We start from the raw sequence: 21,362 nt of genomic DNA on the forward strand, positions 1-21,362 counted from the left end.
CGTCATGATTGACAGCTGAGATTGACGGCTTCTCTGAGTGAAGTTGTCACTGAGGCACTAACGGACTTTTTTCTGGATTTTTGTGAGGAGATTGGAGCTTTAGCTTTCATTTCTACACTTCCATAACTGTTTATTTCACACCAACATAATTAATTATTCTGCATCTGTGAGAGTGTGGGCGGGCTTTTGATAATCGCGCCTCTACTTCCTGTTCTCTACTGCGCAACTCCGGTCCCGAGATCGCTACTGCGCAGACTCGGTCCCAAGATGTCAGCGCCGTGAGCGGGCCTATGAAAGCTTCAACTTTGGTCAGCGGAAGTCAATGGAGTCGCGTCGTCCATATTTTTTTACAGTCTATGGTTCAGACCCTATGGTTCAGACCAAAACTTTGCTGACGTTTGAAACCTTCATATAACGGTAAGTTCGGTTATTGTGTTATATGAAGCTGTTCTAGGTCTTTATAACATCGCATCAAACGAAACACGCTGAGGGGTTGTCACTTTTAGAGAGAAAAATACTAAGAAAAAGACTATAAATATAATTTCACTTGTGTGTGTGAGTGAGAGCGAGTGAGAGTGTGAGAGTGAGTGAGTGTGTGTGTGTGGGCATGTTTTTGTGAAATATCAGGACACAAATGTGTATAATGACATAGGTATTACAAAAAGAGGGTGAAATATGAGGACGTTCCCCATGTCCTCACTTTTCAAAATGCTTATAAATCACAGAATGAGGTTTTTTTCACAGAAAGTGAACTGCACAGTCTCCTGTGATGGGTTAGGTTTAGGGGCAGGGGCAGTGTGTGTGTGTGCGTGTGTGTGTGTGCGTGTGCGTGTGTGTGTGTGTGTGTGTGTGTGTGTGTGTGTGTGTGTGAGTGAGAGTGTGTGAGTTAGAGAGGGGTTGTCACATATAGACAGAAAAATACTAAGAAAAAGACTCTAAATATAATTTCACGTGTGTGTGTGTGTGCGTGCGCGCGTGTGTGTGAGTGAACCGTTACACCCCTAACCCTTATATATTTGTATTTGCATTTTGAATATAATATGGCAATTGAATGCACTAAACTGGTTTAGTTTTCACAGATTTTCAGCAATAAAACGTAATTTTTTTTTCAAATTAGTTGTCCACTTTAAGAGACCCGTCTTATTTTTTCTTGTATATTTAGTATTGCTCTTTAATGTAGGGCTGGACCAGAATATTCTAATATTCGTTCGATGGGTTGGTATTCGTTTTTCAAATTTGGGATTTGAATATTCGTTTTTGTTTGTTTTTTGGTGCACACCTGGCACCCCCTTCTGATTCTGGCGAAAAATCTGGCGAAATACAATATTTATTTATTTTACAATTATTTTACAGGATTTATTTTTTAATATAATGGACAGTTGAATATGAACCCACCCTCTTTATACTTCATGGATATATTTGCTGCTTCTCCGTGTTCCCTGCAGCGGAGTCTCCTCTGTCTGAGCTCAATCCATTATCTGACTTCACCACGGACAATTCAGAACAACTCACAGTTGTTCATATAAAACTACAGTATCTCGAGGTAATTCCCTTCTCGAATACATCTAACACAATTTCAATACTTCGAGGTAATTCGCCTCTCGAAGTAAGGTGACGGCGTCCCATCGAGAAGCTACTATCACTAGCGTTTACTCAAACACACATGAACACACAGGTCTTTAGCATCTATACACTCTCACCGTCCTTCTCAGGTGTACGCTGGTCTCTGCAGGATCCTTAAAGGGTTAGTTCACCCAAAAATGTAAATTGTGTCATTAATGACTGAGCCTCATGTGGTTGGACACCCGTCAGACCTCCGTTCATCTTCAGACACAAATGAAGATATTTTAGTTGAAATCCGATCACTCAGAAAGGCCTCCATTGGCTCAATGCACTTTACACTCTCAAGACCCTTAAAAGACACTAAAGACTAAAGTTACAAAGTCCATCTCACTACAGCGGCTCTACAATAACTTTATGAAGACGAGAATAGTTTCTGTGCACAAAAAAAACCTAAATAACGACTTCTATAGTGATGACCGATTTCAAAATAATGCATCATGAAGCTTCAAAGCGTTATGAATCAGTGAGTCGATTCAGCGGTTTGGAGCGTTATGAATCAGTGAGTCAATTCAGCGGTTCGGAGCATTATGAATCAGTGCGGCAATTCAGCAGTTCGGAGCATTATGAATCAGTGCGGCAATTCAGCGGTTCGGGGCATTATGAATCAGTGAGTCGATTCAGCGGTTCGGAGCATTATGAATCAGTGAGTCGATTCAGCGGTTCGGAGCATTATGAATCAGTGCGGCGATTCAGCGGTTCGGAGCGTTATGAATCAGCGAGTCGATTCAGCGGTTCGGAGCATTATGAATCAGTGCGGCGATTCAGCGGTTCGGAGCGTTATGAATCAGTGAGTCGATTCAGCAGTTCGGAGCATTATGAATCAGTGCGGCAATTCAGCGGTTCAGAGCGTTATGAATCAGTGAGTCGATTCAGCGGTTCGGAGCATTATGAATCAGTGCGGCGATTCAGCGGTTCAGAGCGTTATGAATCAGTGCGGCGGTTCAGCGGTTCGGAGCGTTATGAATCAGTGAGTCGATTGAGCGGTTCGGAGCATTATGAATCAGTGAGTCAATTCAGCGGTTCGGAGCATTATGAATCAGTGCGACGATTCAGCGGTTCGGAGCGTTATGAATCAGTGAGTCGATTCAGCGGTTCGGAGCGTTATGAATCAGTGCGGCGATTCAGCGGTTCGGAGCGGTATGAATCAGTGAGTCGAATCATGATTCGGATCGCGTGTCAAACCGCCAAACTGCTGAAATCACGTGACTTTGGCAATTCAAACCGCTGAATCGACTCACTGATTCATAACGCTTCGAAGCTTCATGATGCCTTGTTTTGAAATCGGTCATCATGATATAAGTCGTCATTTAGGGGTTTTTTTCGCATAAAAACTATTCTCGTCACTCCATAAAGTTATTGTAGAACCACTGTAGTGAGATGGACTTTGTAACTAGAGCCCGACCGATATATCGGCGGGCCGATATTATCGGCCGATATTAGGCTTTTTCCAAACTATCGGTATCGGCATTTATGATGGCCGATAAATGAATATTTAAAAAAAAAATAAAAAAACCGGACGAAACACCTCTCAAACACATTGAGTGTTGGCGTTTCATAGTTTGTCCACCAGAGGGCGCTCTACAACGTGCCGGCTGGCAACACCACCAGTTGATCCAGCAGAGTCATGCTGAGCTTCAGTGCTCTGAGCGCTGCATTCACAACACAGATCATCCGCGAAATGCATGTAAGTTGGCAACGAGACATACATTGAATTGAATAACAGTTAAAAGAACATCCCCATCAGTTCTCTTAACTCAAATAACATGACACAATTTGTAACTGCCAAGTCCAGTTTTGCTGTTACATGTAAGCCAAGAGAACTGGTAATTACGCTAGGTTACAGTTGACTGACTTATTTTACCTCGGACAATGTGACTAAATAAGATGTATTTCTTTAATAGTCTGACAGTTTGACATCATGAGACGTATCATCTCTCCCCTGCCCGTTATTTTGAAAAAGTATACATATTTCTAAATTATATCTTATCATAGACGCTAACCACAAAGCTAGCTAATGCCATGGCTATCAGTGGGAGACCGCTAACATTAATGCGCCTTGAAAAACACAACAAACTTATTCTGCCTAAATAAAGTAATGATTACTGTAATTATAACTAGTATATTTGTAGTTCCAGTCTCTGCATTGTAAATCGTAAGTTAGGCTCGTGAAGAGTGAACGAAAGTGCGTGACTTCGTTCAGACGCCGCATTAACGAGTCAAATAATGGATTACACGAGTCATCATCAGTAACGTTAGTAGATTTTAGAAGGCAGGCAGCAAATGATGATTGAAAATGGTTTGTGGTAGCTTGATGGATAGAATTAAAAGTGCATGTAAAGGGATAAGCAAGTTGACATTGTAATTATAAGGTAGCTCATATTTATACTGTATATAGTTTATGTTTTGCTGTTGTTGTTATTTATCAGAACTTCTAGAACTTAACAGAATATTTTTTTTCCAGTCTTGCTAAAAGTTATATTTATAAAGCTTACCACATCTATTAATACTGGTAACTTTGATTTTTTTGTTTTTGTTATTGTGTTTTCGTCCAAACGACTTTAAGTTTCATATCTTAAGTTAGTATTTTTATACATTTTATTTATCAGAACTTTAATATATTTTTATGTTCCTCTGTTCTGTTGTGACAATAAAACAAACAAGTTTATTTTTAAACTGCATTATCATATTATTTTAGAGAGGCTGAGGGATCATGAATAACTACAAATAACTAATGTATAAGGGAAATCTGTTTAAGTGTTTTTTACGCGTTTCTGTTATTTTTTTATTTATTTTTAATATATATCGGCTGATATATCGGAATATCGGATTTTTAAGTGACCAAATATTTGTATCGGTATCGGCCTTAAAAATCCTTTATCGGTCGGGCTCTATTTGTAACGACGTCTTTAGTGTCTTTTAAGGGTCTTGAGAGTGTAAAGTGCATTGAGCCAATGGAGGCCTTTCTGAGCCATCAGATTTCAACTAAAATATCTTAATTTCTGTTCCGAAAATGAACGGAGGTCTGACGGGTGTCCAACCACATGAGGATAAGTAATTAATGATAGAATTTTCATTTTTGGGTGAACTAACCCTTTAATACTAACGTATTACAGCCTCACCCCGAGAACGGCTCTATAGTCTTCCAACACTATCACTGTCTCTGCTGTGATCTATTGAGCGCAGAATCTTTAGTACTTCTATTCCTCAGCTGCGCAGCATATATACCTGACACCACTCCCAAGTTGCTCTTTGCTGAAATGAAGTTTTATTCACGGCCGGGAGATCACTGGTCACAACAACCAAATGAGTCTCTAGAACAGAAAGATGCATGAACATTTATGTTTCTTACAGTTGATTAAAAATCAGTGTTACTCAAGCCTTCTTCACTGTGGTTGGTTCTGGTGATTGGTTTATGGTAATCATATGACTGCAAGTCTACATGGTCTTTGACCTGAACATCCTTAGTCTGCGTTTTTCTGTAGTTTCATGCTAAATATTCCTTTGACCATTTCTGAGGCCATTATATAAAATATTTCCATCACAGCGCACAACTGCACGAGCTCATGGAAGAAGCCATGCCTGAGCGCTCGCATTCTGGGTTGAGCTGCGTTGGTTTGACATTGTGGAAAATAGAATAATAGAATCAAAATGTATTGGCCTTTTTTACCCGTTTGGGATGTGGCGGTGAGAACATGTTCCCTGTTCCCTGAGCGGCTGTGAACTAATGCAGCTGTGCACAGTTTACTTTCGGTTTGTCAATTTGGGGGTGAGTTGCTTGAATGGTGGGTCCATTAGCCTATTACTCTTGATGAAAAACACAACAACAAAACAGCCCAATGACAAACTCCCTTAAAGGGTTACTTCAGCGATTCAGCATTAGGCTTTGCAGTGTACCCGCCGGATCTTGAAGTCTTTAATGTCTTAAATTTCAAAATCAAAATTTTAAGTCCTTAAAAAGTATTTTTAAAGTATTGAGTTCTAGGTCTTAAATCATTTTTTACGATTTAAATCGTCTTAATTTTCCTACGTCCATGTAACGCTACCTCTTTCTCATTGAAATGCTCCCGCAGCGCTTTAGTGTGTGTGTGTGTGTGTGTGTGTGTGTGTGTGTGTGTGTGTGTGTGTGTGTGTTTTTTATTCCGGGGTGTTGTAGGGGAAAAACAAACAGTAGCCTCCCTAAACTTAAAGCACTGTTTGTATCTGTATATTTAAGTTCTATTTATTTGTCCTATTGTCAAACAAGATTCACGCATTTTGTTTGTTTTATTGCCATGTGTGACTATTGTGCATCTAACATAATGATATGGTAAATGTGGCATCTTAATTATGGAAAAAAAAAAACCATGCACATTTCTGAAAATGACCACCACAAAACCTCATGGTCATTTTGATCTCACAAAAAAATTACATATATATATATATAGACATATACATATATATATATATATATATATATATATATATATATATATATATATAGACATACACTACCGGTCAAAAGTTTGAGAACGGTAAGATTTTTAAAGTGTTTTTAAAGAAGTCTCTTCTGCTCCAAAATACAGCAAAAACAGGGGCCGGTTGCATAAACCGTTAAGACTAGTCTTACAAGTTAGACATACATTTTTTTCTTTAAGACTGTTCATAATTTTTTTAAATCAGTTACATAAAAACATAGACTGGCCTAATTTGATATGAAAAGTAAGACTGAATGCCACTTGCCTAACTGCTAGTGGCTCATACTCGATCTTAAGACACTGTCTTAACATAATGGCTTAGTTTATGCAACTGGCCCCAGTAATGTTGTGAAATTGTTTTACAATTTAAAATAACTTTTTTCTATTTGAATATATTTTAAAATGCAATTTATTTCTGTGATTCAAAGCTGAATTTTCAGCATCATTACTCCAGACTTTAGAGTCACATGATCCTTCAGAAATATATATTTTTTACTTTATATTTCAGATAAATGCTGTTCTTTTGAACTTTCTATTCATCAAAGAATCCTAAAAAAATGTTTTACTCAACTGTTCAACACTGATAATAATCATAAATGTGTGTTGATCATCAGATCCTCATATTAGAATGATTAGTGAAGGGTCATGTGACACTGAAGACTGGAGTAATGATGATACATTCAGATTTGATCACAGGAATAAATTACACTTTACTATATATTCACATAGAGAACAGCTGATCTACACTGGAGGAATATTTCACAATATTACAGCTTTTGTTTTGTATTTTTAATAACATAAATGCAGCCTTGGTGAGCAGAAGAGACTTCTGTAAAAACATTAAAAAAATCTTACCGTTCTCAAACTTTGGACTTTTTTTGTATATTAATCCTGGTGGGATTGAGCTATGAGGAAGTGCAAGTTTACTAATACTTTGTTCAATTTGAATAAATTCATTTGCTTTAATTTGCTTGCTAAATTAGTTTGCAAGTAATTTTGTGATTATGCATTTCCTTGTGTACGTTTTTCTTTATTGCGTGATATAGGTCTTAAATTTAATTCATAATGGTCTTTGAAAGGTCTTAAAAAGTCTTAAATTTGAAATTTGACTAGTGAAACCTGCAGATACCCTGATTTGTATCAGTAGAAACCTGGTAGTATATTCAAATGATGGTACTTTCCCCCCTCATGTCCCCCTGAGACGAGAGAATTATGCATTTTATTTCTGGAAAAAATCCTCAGATGATGCAAATATCATCATTTTGCGTCATTGGAGGATTTTTTGTCCAGAGCCTAGAGACTACAGGAGCTAGTTCCGCATGTTTTCAACCCGCCCACAGCGGAGAGATCTCAGATCTCAGCGGTGCCAGAATGTAAATGCGCTCGGCTCGGCCTCAGGCATTCATAACGGAGCGTTGCAGAGCAAAGTGAGTGTTTCAACTTTTCAATGAATTCCTATGATAGTTTAGCTTACACATGCGATCTGATTACGCTCCAGACTGGACACGCACTGAGAATGACAGCTGCTCTTACCTCAGCTCTGCTCAGATCTTCTCTCGTGATGAATGAGATCTGACACTGCTGCATCTGTGCGGTGACTCTCGTTCGGCTCACTCACACTTTATTGAAAAGACAAGTTCAGTTTTTAATTGTAGTGTTTATTCTCTAACTGAATTAAATGATTTTATTACTATGAATTAGGGCTGGGCAAATTAACGCGGGCGTTTAATTTTTTCAGTTTAACGCATTAAAAATATTTATCGCAATTAACGCAGCGTCCGTTTTTTGCCCAGCGTTACATTATATGATCACGCTCTTATTCGTGTAAACGCTTTTAAACAATCTAAGCGCGACAAGAGAGAAGAGTGTGTGGCTGCGTCTCATGTCAGCTAATCGAGGGACACTGACACACACACACACACACTCGACGCACAGGCAGACTCGCGTACTTGCTCTTGAACAAACAACAACAACACAGAGAATTTTGCCAAAACGCCAGTTGTGTCGAGTATTCTCATATTAGGAGTCTTAAATGAGTTAAATAACGTCTTAAATTAACTTAAAGAGTTGTGAGGAAATGAGAGGCGCGGCAGATCTTAAAGAGACAGCAGCACTGATGATGCCTGTCATTAATGTTCATCAAAGAACAAAGGGAACAGAGACAAGTGTAGCTTTAATGATGATTAATTTATATTTCATTTATTATTTATGCTGTTAAGAAAGGTGTTTGATAACTATTATATAATTTCTGTATATGTCTAACAGGGAAAGCCATAGGTAAATATAACATTTATTATAATGGGTTTATGTAAAGAATGTTTTAAGTTCAATTAAATTAAAAGTTGTTTTTTTAAAGCCTAATAAACGTTGAAATTGGTAGCTTTCGGTTATACTGTAATGTAATGTCATTAATGTTTCATAGAAATATTAGTATCAGTGATACTGGCCTTCATTCATAAAAACATTTAAAATTTGCCCTCTTTTAATTGTTTCTTCATTAATTTGGAGAGTAACTGAAATTATTACAATATCAAAATATTAAATATATGACCTATATTAGCCTATATATCCATTATATTCTACTGAACCTGTTACTGAAGTCTTGATTATTTAGTGTATGTTCATGAAAATGACAGCCACTGTGTACAAATGATTATATTTCAACAACGAATTGGAGAAAAAACGATTTTATAATTAGATTTAGAAGTTAATGCAAAAACTATCTTATTTGAAGTTGACATGTTTGGGTTTTGTTATTTGACTGTTGATTATTATATCTAAAAATAAATAGCAACTGAATTTAGGCTAATAGTTTGGGCTCTGTCCTTTAATATTGTAGTAATGTACAAGTAAGGGCTCCCTATATAGTTTACAGTATTATCTTAAAGAAAATTTTAGTTATAATTTAATTCATTTCAGGACAGACAATTTTTTTTTTCAGTAATCCACTGTTTAATTCAAATAAATAAAAAGCACGTACGTACCGAACCGTCAGTTTTGTGTACCGCATGCATGAAAACCCCTCACCTTTCGGCGAATTTCGCCATTTTGAAACCAAAATAGGTGACCTACGTGAATCGTGTAGATTCGATGAGACATTTTTTTTTTTTTTGGGGGGGTATTCATATTCAGTGAACTGCGAACAGGTGCGCGTGCTAGAAGTGAGCGCGAGTGCATGTAAATATTAAAGTGAAAGTCCTTGCATCACCAGTGCAGACCACCATCAGAAGCTGAAAGCACGCCTGGCCTCGGCGATTTACCTGACTGAATTTGGTTTCAAAAATGTTTATATTTTCTGGTATATCTAAGTTAAGTTACCCAGGAGCTCTGTTGACATAGACTTAGCTAAAGTTAGCTACAGCTTGATTAATTGAGTCATTGAACACAGCAGAAGAGAACGCAACGTTAGCCAGCTAGCTAAAGCCCCGGTGAAAAATTATTAGCTAATGCTACCGTTTTTGAGGAGGTAGATTTTGAGGTGAGGGGACTGACAAGTCAGAAGGTAAAGTGGTCCACTGTTCTATCAATAAGCAGACCTGCCAACCTGTACGCAATTTGCGTAGCGGATACACATTTTGACTTCAAAGTATGCTGGTACGTTTTGTCACTCTAAACTACGCAAAAACCTGGTGACGCCTCTTGTGCACGCACAGTCCTCAAATCAAGCAACAGCAAAAGAAGAAGAGTTCGACCAATCATAGCGCTAGGTTCTTCCCCCAAATAGCAAGTGGGGATGATTGACAGATGTGTAAAGCCTATCATTAAAAAGAGACTGATAATCCACACCAATAAAGATTCCCGCTCGATCCCACTCCCGCCGTTTGACTGATGAACAGTAGGCTACAGTAATCGCGGTACTTTTGACTCCTGAAGGTAAACGGCCTGGGCTCGATGTGGAAAGGTGAAATATTATATTGAGTTAACTTAATCCTCTTAATTCGAGGATCACACGGATCGCATGGATTATCTTAAAATACTCCGTCATTTATGTTCCCTTAGATAAGAGGAAGACATCATTCAACCATGCAAATTATAAAATGCTCAAGTAATGCTGAACAATAAATCTTAATACATTTGAAATCGCTATGGCTTAGTGATTATGAGAAAAAATTTGATCTGGTTCTGAGAGTATTACGAACTGTAATGTAAATTGTTATCTTTGCAAATAAAATGTATTAAAATCTGAATTACATAACATTGTATTGGCTGTCAATCATGATGGAAGAGTAGACAAGTTAAGTTACAGCATGTCCACCAACTCTTGTGGGGGTTATGCATTAAGCCATTTGTGGTGCCCTTACCACATTGTGCCTCATATACTGTAAATGTTAGACCCAGTGACAAGCTGGCATGAAATGGCTTGCATAATACTTAGTAAGGAGGCCATAATAATTTGACTCATGGCTGAAGTTAAGTTTCTCCAGCTCTCCCCAGGTTGGCAAAAAAAAGCATCTCAAAATGCATCAGATTGATGCTTTAAAATATGGAATATTTAAATTTTTCTTCCGGGTGAGCATGCCCACCGGACCCCTCTAGAGGGGTAATATCCTTCTCACCTTTTTCACCCCTGACCCGTTTTCCTGCCTGGTGCCGTTACACCCCTAAATTCTAGCAATATGTTTATATGTGTGATCCTCTTTATGTTTCGTCGGGAACGAGCTGGCCGTGACACTTGAATACACTGTAAATGACTTCAAATTAAAATGCCTGCTAAAGGCATACATGTAATATTAATGCTCTCAGTGTTTCGATATACAGGGAAGAAGTCAGTCTTTGAAATGAGGAAGAGTCAGAGATCTTCATCTCCAGATTCCAGCTGTGTGTCTCTGAAGAGCAATCAATCCATGGATCCTCCTCTTAAATTCAGTAATGGAGGAGTGACCTCTGACCCCAGGTGAGATATAATCCAGTACAGGAGACATTGGACAATAGACTCAAACAACATCTGAACTTATATTGTGTTAATTACAGTGTAAAGATGAATTATCATACCTTTTCTCAGTATCTCCAGCAGGGGGAGTCAGAGATCTTCATCTCCAGATCCCAGCTGTGTGTCTCTGAAGAGCAATCAATCCATGGATCCTCCTCCTAAATTCAGTGATGGAGCAGTGACTTCTGACCCCAGGTGAGATATAATCCAGTACAGGAGACATTAGACAGACTCATACATCACCTGAACTAATTATATTGTGTTTATTACAGTGTAAAGATGAATGATCTTTTCTTAGTATCTCCAGCAGGGGGAATTATACTGTAAACATGCATATAAAATGAGTCTGTTAAACTTTCACTTTTGTCTTAAATGTGTTGTTCCTTGGTCCGGTGGTGGCTGACAGACATGGTCATCCACACACACATACACACACACACATGTTGGTGCAACAGCATTATGAGGACTCTCCATAGGCGTAATGGTTTTTATACTGTATAAACTGTATATTCTATCCCCTTACACTGCCCCTGCCCCTAAACCTAACCCTCACAGGAGACATTCTGCATTTTTACATTTTTAATAAAACATTGTTTAATATGTTTTTAAAGCGATTTGATTTACGGGGACATTTGAAATGTCCTCATAAACCACCTTGATGTTGTAATACCAGTGTAATACCCATGTCATTATACAAATTTGTGTCCTCATAAATCACATAAACAAGCACACACACACACACACACACACACACACACACACACACACACACACACACACACACACACACACACACACACACACACACACACACACAGTAAAAAGTACCCTACCCACTTGATTTGCAAGCGCAATACTGACAATATATGTAAAATAAATTCAAAGAAACAGTTTGTAATTTTTGCTTAACTTATTTTGATACCTTTGAAGTTTCTTCCTCATTTTTACACTATTTACAGATAACTGTTTTGGTATATAATCATATCAATATTAAAAAGTAGTATTAAAAAAATGAACAAATAGCCTAATTTTCGGCCATATACAATTTCATAAAATTATCATCTAGCTAATAACAATTTTGTTCTGGTTTCACCTCACTCCAGTCTAAACTAAATGATTTTAGGCTATTTATTTTACTACACATTGTCAACATAAATAAGCTGAAAGACTGTGGATAATTAAAACTAATTCTTACTATCCATTCTTGCTAAAGTGGGTAAGCACACTTGTGTTCTCATTTCAGAGGTGTTCAGAGTAAATGATTAAACTGATTCGTGAGTTCAGTGTTGGACTGATCAGTTGTTCTAACCAGTCGTTAAAATTATTCGGTTCAAAGGAGTCATTAGGTCATGAATCGGACATTAGCAGACGCGTTGTGTGCGAATCTCTGTGCGAAAAAATGTCCGGATGCACCACGTGCAACATGGATTTGGTCTTCCGACCTTTTGATTTTGATTAATATGTGAAATATTAGAAAGCTAAGACTTAAGGTAAGTGCTTGTTTTGAAGACAGAGAGAGTGCGAGCAGGAGGGGCTCTCTGCTCGTTCTCTCTGTCCATCAGTTAACATATGCCCTATCACAAGCGCACCAGTCATCTACGTCACTCATAAATCAAAATAACTGATCAAATAAGGCTTTGGCAGGACAAAAATTTAAATATAGGAAAAACCCTGGTTTTACTCACAAACATGTTTTAATTTTTGTATTTTGTTACCAATCAGAGATGATCAGACTGGAGACCAGGATTTTCCTCAACCAGTGAATGATGAACTACAGAGAGTCATAGACCAGCACAAAACCAGCATGAAGAACAAGTATGAGAGATTATTTGAGGGACTGAAACTCCAAGAGAATGAAACCCTCCTGAACCGGATCTACACACAGCTCTACATCATAGAGGGAGAGAGAGAAGGAGTGAATGAAGAACATGAGGTTTTACAGATGGAGAAAACAGCCAGAACACAACACTCACAAGACACTCTAATCTACTGCAATGACATCTTTACAGCCTCACCTGAACCAGGACGTGAGGAGAAAGAGCAGATCAAGACTGTTCTTACTAAAGGCATCACTGGAATCGGAAAAACCGTCTCTGTGCAGAAGTTCATTCTGGACTGGGCAGAGGGAAGAGCCAATCAGGATGTAGATTTCATGTTTGTGCTTCCATTTCGAGAGCTGAACTTGATCCGAGATCATCAGTACAGTCTTCACAGACTTCTGCTGGACTTTCATCCTGAACTTCAAGATCTGGACTCAAGGATTTATGAGGAGTGTAAAGTTGTGTTCATCTTTGATGGTCTGGATGAAAGCAGAATCACACTGAGGTTTTCAGACGCTCAGGGAGTTTCTGATGTGACTGAGACTTCATCAGTGGATGTGTTGATGTCAAAGGAAGTTTCTGATGTGACTGAGACTTCATCAGTGGATGTGTTGATGTCAAAGCTCATGAAAAGAGTGATGCTTCCCTCTGCTCTCATCTGGATCACCTCCAGACCAGCAGCAGCCAATCAGATCCCCTCCAAATACATCAACCGTCTGACAGAGATTCAGGGATTCAATGAGCCTCAGAAGGAGGAATATTTCAGGAAGAGAATCAGTGACGAGCATCAAGCCAGCAGAATCATCTCACACATCAGAAGAGCAAGAAGCCTCCACATCATGTGCCACATACCCGTCTTCTGCTGGATATCATCCACTGTGCTTCAGAAGCTCCTGGTAGAAGATCTGAGTGCAGAAATCCCTCAAACTCTGACTGAAATGTACATCCACTTCCTGCTGATTCAGATCAACATGAGGAATCAGAAGTATGAAGAGAGAGATCCAGAGAAACTCCTGCTATCCAACAGAGAAGTGATTGTGAAACTTGCTGAAGTGGCTTTCAAACAGCTGATGAAGGGCAATGTGATGTTCTATGAGGAGGACCTGAGAGAGAGCGGCATAGACGTCACTGACGCCCCAGTGTATTCTGGGATTTTCACTGAGATCTTTAAGGAGGAATCTGTGATTCATCAGAGGAAAGTCTACAGCTTCATTCATCTGAGCGTCCAGGAGTTTCTCGCTGCTTTCTATGTGTTTTACTCTCATGTGATCAAGAACAAGGAACCACTGCTTGAATCCAGATGTCACAAAATTCAATACTCTTTATTTGATCTACTAAGATCAGCAGTAAATAAAGCCCTCAAGAGTGAGAATGGGCATCTGGATCTGTTCCTGCGGTTCCTGCTGGGTGTCTCTCTGGAGTCCAATCAGAGACTCTTACAGGATCTACTGACACACACAGAGGACAGCTCAGAGACCATCAGGAGAATCAAACAATCCATTAAAGATAGGATCAAGAGTTCTAACATTGATGATAATAATATGCTGTATATATATGAAAATAAGCAACACAAACAAGATAAAATATATCTCTTAGCTGGTCAATCCATCAATCTGTTCCTCTGTCTGCTGGAAGTGAAGGATCAGACTCTGTCCAGAGAGATTCAGGAGTTTGTGAAATCAGACAAACACTCAGAGAAGAAACTCTCTCCGTCTCACTGCTCCACAATCGCCTACATGCTTCAGGTCTCAGAGGAGCCACTGGATGAGCTGAACCTCAAGAAATACAAGACATCAGATGAGGGGAGAAGAAGACTGATACCAGCTGTGATCAACTGCAGAAAAGCCCAGTGAGTGTTTCAATTATTAACAAATGACTTACCTGAGGTAAATGTAATGCTACGTGAAATTGTTTACAAGCTGTTTTATTGACGTCTTTCGCCTGTTGAAACATTGATTGAGCGATTACACAACATATGATACATTTCAGTAAGTTGTAATGTATCCTCAACATACCTTCAGATGTTGATTCATGTTTATTCTTTGACTGAAGAGATGATCGCGTTCACTCGCACGCCTGCATGCGTGCATATACAGTGATCTGTCATTCTGGATCTGGCATTTATCATTTGAATTTCTTGATAAAATGGAATTTGTTTGTGTGGGAACTCAGATTGAAGTATGTGCCGTGCGTAAAACAAGCCAACTGTTAACTGTTAAAGATTGCATACTGTACACGTGCACCGAACCGGAAGTCCTGTACCGAAATGGTTTGGTACGAATACGTGTACCGTTACACCCCTAATGCAAATTTGATAGACTCATCTGTCATTTATTTATGTAATATAAAAATAAATAAAATTTGAAAACAGACTAAATGTATCAAGTGTTCATATTTTTGTGATTTCAGGCCGGAATGTTAAAACTATTTTGTTCCAGGTTTCTGAGAACAGACAACTGACAAATTCCTACATGCTTTTATTTCATTATTGTTTTAATTTTGTTATTTTATTTCTTCTAGTCTTTCTGGCTGTTATCTCTCTGCGCAGCATTGTGAAATTGTATCGTCAGCTCTACAATCCTCGAACTGTGTCCTGAGAGAGCTAGATCTGAGTAACAATGACCTACAGGATTCAGGAGTGAAGCTGCTATCTGAAGGACTGAAGAGCCCAAACTGTCATCTGCACATACTGAGGTATTAAGAACATATGAGAGATTATTTACAGTCTGACAGTCATAATGTTGATGTGTGTATGTAGATGATCTGACTGTGTGTCTGTAGGTTGTCTGGCTGTATGGTGACAGAGGAAGGCTGTCGTTATGTGTCTTCAGCTCTGAGTTCAAATCCCTCACACCTGAGAGAGCTGGATCTGAGCTACAATCACCCAGGAGATTCAGGAGTCAAGCTACTCTCTGACAAACTGGAGGATCCAAACTGCTCACTGCAGATACTCAAGTATGTCATTCACTAATGCTGACATACTGAATGTGTGTGTATGATGCATATATACATTAATGTGTGTTTGTGTGTTTATAGTGTGGAGCATGGAGGAGAGATTTGGATGACAGCAGGGCCACTAAAGTGTATGTCTACAACAGTGGTTTTCAAACCTGTCCTGGAGGCACCCCAGCCCTGCACATTTTGTATGTCTCCCTTATCAGACGTACCCAATTTAGTTCTTGCAGTCTCTACTAACGAGCTGATGAGTTGAAGCAGGTGTGATGAATGAGGGAGACACACAAAATGTGCAGGGCTGGAGTGCCTCCAGGACAGATTTGAAAACCACTATTCTACAACACACACACACACACACAAAACAGTAGATTTAAACAAAAACATGTTTTGTGTGATGTCCTCACTATGTCCTCACTAGTTAGTTGTCACAGTATTTCATAAGTGGGAACATTCGGCCCTCACAAGTTTAGCCAAACCAGTACACACACTCTCACTCTCACACGTCTAGTGACTGTTGTTTTGTTGTTATAGATGTTTCTATCTTTTTGCGTTCAGATGCCTGTGATCTCACACTGGATCCAAACACAGCCCACACTCGTCTCATTCTGACTGATGAGAACAGGAAGGTGACATGTGTTGAAGAGAAGCAGCCATATCTTGATCATCCAGAGAGATTTGAGGAGTGTCATCAGGTTCTGTGTGGAGAGAGTCTGACTGGACGCTGTTACTGGGAGGCTGAATGGAGCGGATATAATGCTGGTATATCAGTGACATATAAAGGAATCAGCAGGAAAGGAGGGAGTGATGACTGTAAATTTGGATCCAATGACAAATCCTGGAGTCTGGACTGCTATTCTGACACATTCATGGTCTGGCACAATAATAACTACACTCTCATACCTGCCATCCCTTTATCCTCTAATAGAGTTGGAGTGTATGTGGACGTGTCGGCCGGCACTCTGTCCTTCTACAGCGTCTCTGACACACACACACTCACACACATACACACATTCAACACCACATTCACTGAACCCCTCTTTGCTGGATTTATGTTTTATTTGAAGTCTTCAGTGTCTCTGTGTCAGATTAAAAAACAGACACACACACTTGTAAATCCTTTTTCTAACATTCACTTGCACACAAAGTCATCAATTCTCATTTAATTACATTTATATGAATTCATTCATCCAGAATATGTTACAAATCTAGATCAGACACATGTTGTTCTGAATCTTTAACAAACTGAGTAATCATGTTGCTTTATTTATTTTTTAAACTGATCATAAAGTTTAATAAAACATTTGTGATTTATTATTTGATGTATAAAATGTATAATTGCAAATAATAATAATTCAAAATAAATGTCTGAACACACCTTATTAGTATGAAAATATTCTTGTTGCAAATTAATAAATTACTGCTCATTGTACCGGAGGCCAGCTTGTAGTTGCTGTGCGAGTAGACCTCACTCCTCTGATCTCAAGAGACGCTCTAGCGACTGTTAGAGGTTGCAGACTTTAGCCTCCTTGTTAGAGCGTCCAACTCTCTTGCCGGAGACCCGTGGTTCAAGGCCCGCACAGAGCGGGGTGAGTAGGACCTGGGTGAGGGGGTTACACTCCTCTGTAATTTATTTTGAAAATCAGTCACCAAATATGAAACATTTTGTAAGTTATATAGTTTATTCAATATTACTTTCGGTTTTTACTAAGATATTATTGCTTTAAAAATATAATGGCAAACGTCCCGCTAGCAGGAAAATGAATGAGAAGCAAAGCATGATTTTATCTATCTATGGTGTTACGTCTATGACGTATTGTATGCTGTATATGTGTTCCTGTGTGTCCTCTCTGACAGGATTGGCCCAAGGCTTAACGAGAGACCGTCGATGGTTGGACCAGAGATGAGGCCTGGACTATAAATTCCTCCAAGTCTCTCTGGAGGGCGCTCTCACTTTTTGCTCTCGCCTTTTACCTGTTTGCACTCTCTTTGTTACTTGTCATGATCGCTGCTGTGTGTCTCTCTCCTTGATCCTTATTGCTCATGTGTTAGCTTTGGTGTTCAGCTTTAGTGAAAATGATGTTAAATTAAGTTACAGAGTGCTGTTAACCATTGTGAGAGCTTTATGTCCTGAACGTCCATGTCCCATGAACCTGTTTGTAAATCACGTGTGAAGCTGTAGGGGGTGAGTGCCTTATTTATTTTTGTAGGCCACTTGGCCACCACCCTTTTCTCCTGTTTTGTTGGATAGATAGGGAGGTAGGTTATGTTGTTGTATTTTGGTTTCTTTATTTTGATGCACAGGGAAGTTAGTTTATTAATGGGAAGTTAGAGTGTTGTTTGTTTATTATTTTGGCATTTGCTCACCACTGATCATTTGCTTCAGTTCTTTTGTTTACTTATTTTGTTTTTGGTTGGTGTTCTCCAATGGCTGCCGCACAAAAGAACTGATCGGAAAGATCTAAGAAACTGAGAAAATAAAATGAGTACTTGAACAGCCATTTTGTGTTGTGTCATTTATGTTGCGGTCCTGACCTAGACCAGGGCCGTCACAATGGGGAAAGCGCAAGTGCCGCTCTGTCTAGGTCAGGGGTCTCCAACCTTTTTTCATTTGAGAGCTACTTTTAAAAAAATGAAAGTCGCAGAGAGCTACTCATGTTATACAATTCTTAAAATTCTTAAATAATGCATCATAATTCTCGTATTAACAACTATCCAAGCTGTTTTACACCTGAAAGAGTGTAGTAGTAGTTCCAGTAGTCAGTACCAATACCATAAAACCTTTACGGTAACGTTACTTGGTATCAATTTTGCTACCACAGCAAAAGTTTCAAATTTTTTTATTTGATTTAAATATTTAAAAAATCAATAAAAATTCAATACGTTTATTATTTATGATGACAATCAGTATAAGTAAATAATACATACACATTTAAAGGCTGTATGCTGTTTAAAAGTAAACACTGTTTATAAATAAAAGATCCAGTGAAAAATAAGCAACCATCTAGGCATTATTATTATTATTATTATTATTAGTAGAGACGTATTATTATTACATAGAGACCGTTAAATCTACTGTAGGCTACAACAGTAGCCTAATATATTCAGTCAATTTCTTCACGTTAAACCAAACTTTTATTTTTGACGGGTTGCCTTTTAAGTTGACCTTTGTGTGTTTGTGTTCATGTTATGACAGTTTTTTTTAAATGAGGGTTAGGTCCTCATTTAGTGACAAACGGCAGAGACTACAAAGACAGCGAGTGAGTGTCGCGCGCGCGCGTGTGTGTGTGTGTGTGTGTGTGTGTGTGTGTGTGTGTGTGTGTGTGTGTGTGTGTGTGTGTGTGTGTGTGTGTGTGTGTGTGTGTGTGTGTGTGTGTGTGTGTGTGTGTGTGTGTGTGTGTGTGTGTGTGTGTGTGTGTGTGCGGCCACAGAGACGCAGAACATGCAGGAGTACTATTTAAATAGTATTTTGCAGTTTAATATTCACAGACACTAGTATATATTTAGCTACAGTCTGGAGTCCTGCGCTTAGATAAACACGGAAGCGACAATGCGGCTGCGGGTACATCGGGAGTCTGTACTAGCCTACCGGTACTGAGAAATGCTGGTATCGTCACATTTAAAACATTTCACTACCATGGTACCGAAGTCAAGTACCAGTACTTGTGACATCCCTACATTTGCATGTTTACATTTACATTTGTTCATAAATAAAAATAATAACCTCACGGCCCATATGTCAAACTTGATTTGCGTTGGAGGGGGTGGGACACCTGTCTATATTAGCTCACTCTGATTAGATGAAAAGTACGTCTTGGCGAGCTACTGGGAGCTTGCGAGCGACGTGTTGGAGACCCCTGGTCTAGGTCCACGAAACCATACAGGCTCGGAGTCGGCATGACGAGTACCACCGGTTGGATGAAGGCCGACACGACCCAGTTTGATGAGCTGCTGCAGAGGGTGGGTACCCTGATTGCAAAGGATAACACAAGTTTCCGCCGAGCCATTTCCCCTGGTGAACGGCTGTCAATTTGCTTACGGTGAGTATATAAATCATAATGCGTTTACTGAACCCGGTTTATTTTAAAAAAATAAATAATTGGTTTTAGTTTATTTGCACAAATATAAAATATACACAATAAAAAAAACAAAAGTACAATCCATATACTGTGCACGGAGAGGCAAAAAACCCAAAGGACTTATTTTAAAGCCTCCACCTAAACAACAACAAAAAACTAAATTGTAAATATATGAACGCATATAACTGCAACAAGTTAATTACAGCATGTATATAATACGTGAACATGATAATGATATACTCAAAAGACAAACCATATAAAGTGCATGAGACATCAATAAACAAACAAACAAAAAACACAATTACAAAGCAGCAATAAAATGCTTCTTTATACATCTTTTGAAACATTTTAAAGAATTTTTTTTGCTAGATGAGATAAACCATTCCATAATTTAATAACCCTATATCGTATAGAATATTGACCTCTTCAAGTGAGAATTTTAGGAAGATGAAAATCTGAGCATTGGCGAGTTAAGTGACAGTGAACCTGTGAATTTACCTTAAAATACATCTTAAATTGCTCTGGGATGTTACCCTCACATGAATATATCTTATAAATAAAGACAAATTTGAGAAATGTTAATATCATAAACAGTAAGAATCTGAAGTTTCTGAAATAGAGAAGCAGATGAAGTATATGCATTTGATCGGGTTGCAGTCCTAACATAATGTTTCTGAAGGATAAAGATTTTTTGAAGAGTAATAGGAAAAGTGCTCGCCCAAACTATATTGCAATATGAAAGATCCGGATAAATTAAACTATAGTGAAGAGTAAGAAGACACTCTGTAGTAACAAGATGCCTAACCCTCCTTATTGTACCAGTAGACTTATGTATTTTTCTGCTTACGTAGTCGTTCCCTCCAACTCAGGTTCTCATTAACAAAAACTTCCAAGAATTTTGCAGTTGACACTTGAGGCACCTCAGTAGACTCAATTGTAATTTTTGATAAATCTTTTGTGTATAATTTTTACCACTAAAAATAATAAAGTTAGATTTTTTTAAATTTAAAGATAATTTATTTAAGTTTAACCAAATAGCATAAGCGATTAGACCCTCATTTGCATTCTTAATCAATAAATTTAAATTTGAGTGAGAGACAACTAAGGTTGTGTCATCTGCAAACATTATTGGAGTAAGAATATTTGAAACATTTGATAAATCGTTTATATAAATAAGAAATAGTAAGGACCAAGAATGGACCCCTGAGGAACCCCACAGAATAGTCTTGCTGTACTAGAATAGCAACCCTTAAAACAAACAAACGGTCTTCTATTTGAGATGTAATTTTTCATCCATTTATATGTAATATCATGAAAACCATATTTATAAAAATTTTCCAATAAAATATAATGATTAACAGTATCAAAAGCTTTTGACAAGTCTAAAAAGATACTACAAGTGAATTCATGATTTTCAAGTGCAAGAGTAACATTGTCAATCAGGTGAAGCAAAGCCATATAAGTAGAGTGTTTTTTGCGGAACCCATACTGATGTTTAAAAAGA

The 21,362-nt window shown here is 38.3% G+C and overlaps 1 protein-coding gene across 1 annotated transcript; it reads left to right on the plus strand.

Annotated features, from left to right (window-relative positions):
- Positions 1-230: 230 nt before the first annotated feature.
- LOC307123849 (protein NLRC3-like) lies at positions 231-18,279 on the plus strand. Its single transcript, XM_079812597.1, has 8 exons — positions 231-417; positions 10,836-10,971; positions 11,080-11,202; positions 12,730-14,676; positions 15,348-15,521; positions 15,609-15,782; positions 15,864-15,910; positions 16,338-18,279. Exons 2-8 carry the CDS (start codon positions 10,856-10,858, stop codon positions 16,943-16,945), a joined length of 3,189 nt encoding a protein of 1,062 aa, XP_079668723.1. The 5' UTR covers positions 231-417; positions 10,836-10,855; the 3' UTR covers positions 16,946-18,279.
- Positions 18,280-21,362: the final 3,083 nt, after the last annotated feature.

The sequence above is a fragment of the Gobio gobio genome (genome assembly GCF_949357685.1).
Source record: "Gobio gobio genome assembly, chromosome: 3".
Taxonomy (NCBI): domain Eukaryota; kingdom Metazoa; phylum Chordata; class Actinopteri; order Cypriniformes; family Gobionidae; genus Gobio; species Gobio gobio.

Coding starts and splice junctions, on each gene's coding strand:
- LOC307123849 (XM_079812597.1), top strand. CDS start 10,856: ATGAGGAAGAGTCAGAGATCTTCATCTCCAGATTCCAGCTGTGTGTCT. Junction 15,522..15,608: donor TGTCATCTGCACATACTGAG/GTATTAAGAACA, acceptor GTGTGTCTGTAG/GTTGTCTGGCTGTATGGTGA. Junction 15,911..16,337: donor GACAGCAGGGCCACTAAAGT/GTATGTCTACAA, acceptor TTTTGCGTTCAG/ATGCCTGTGATCTCACACTG.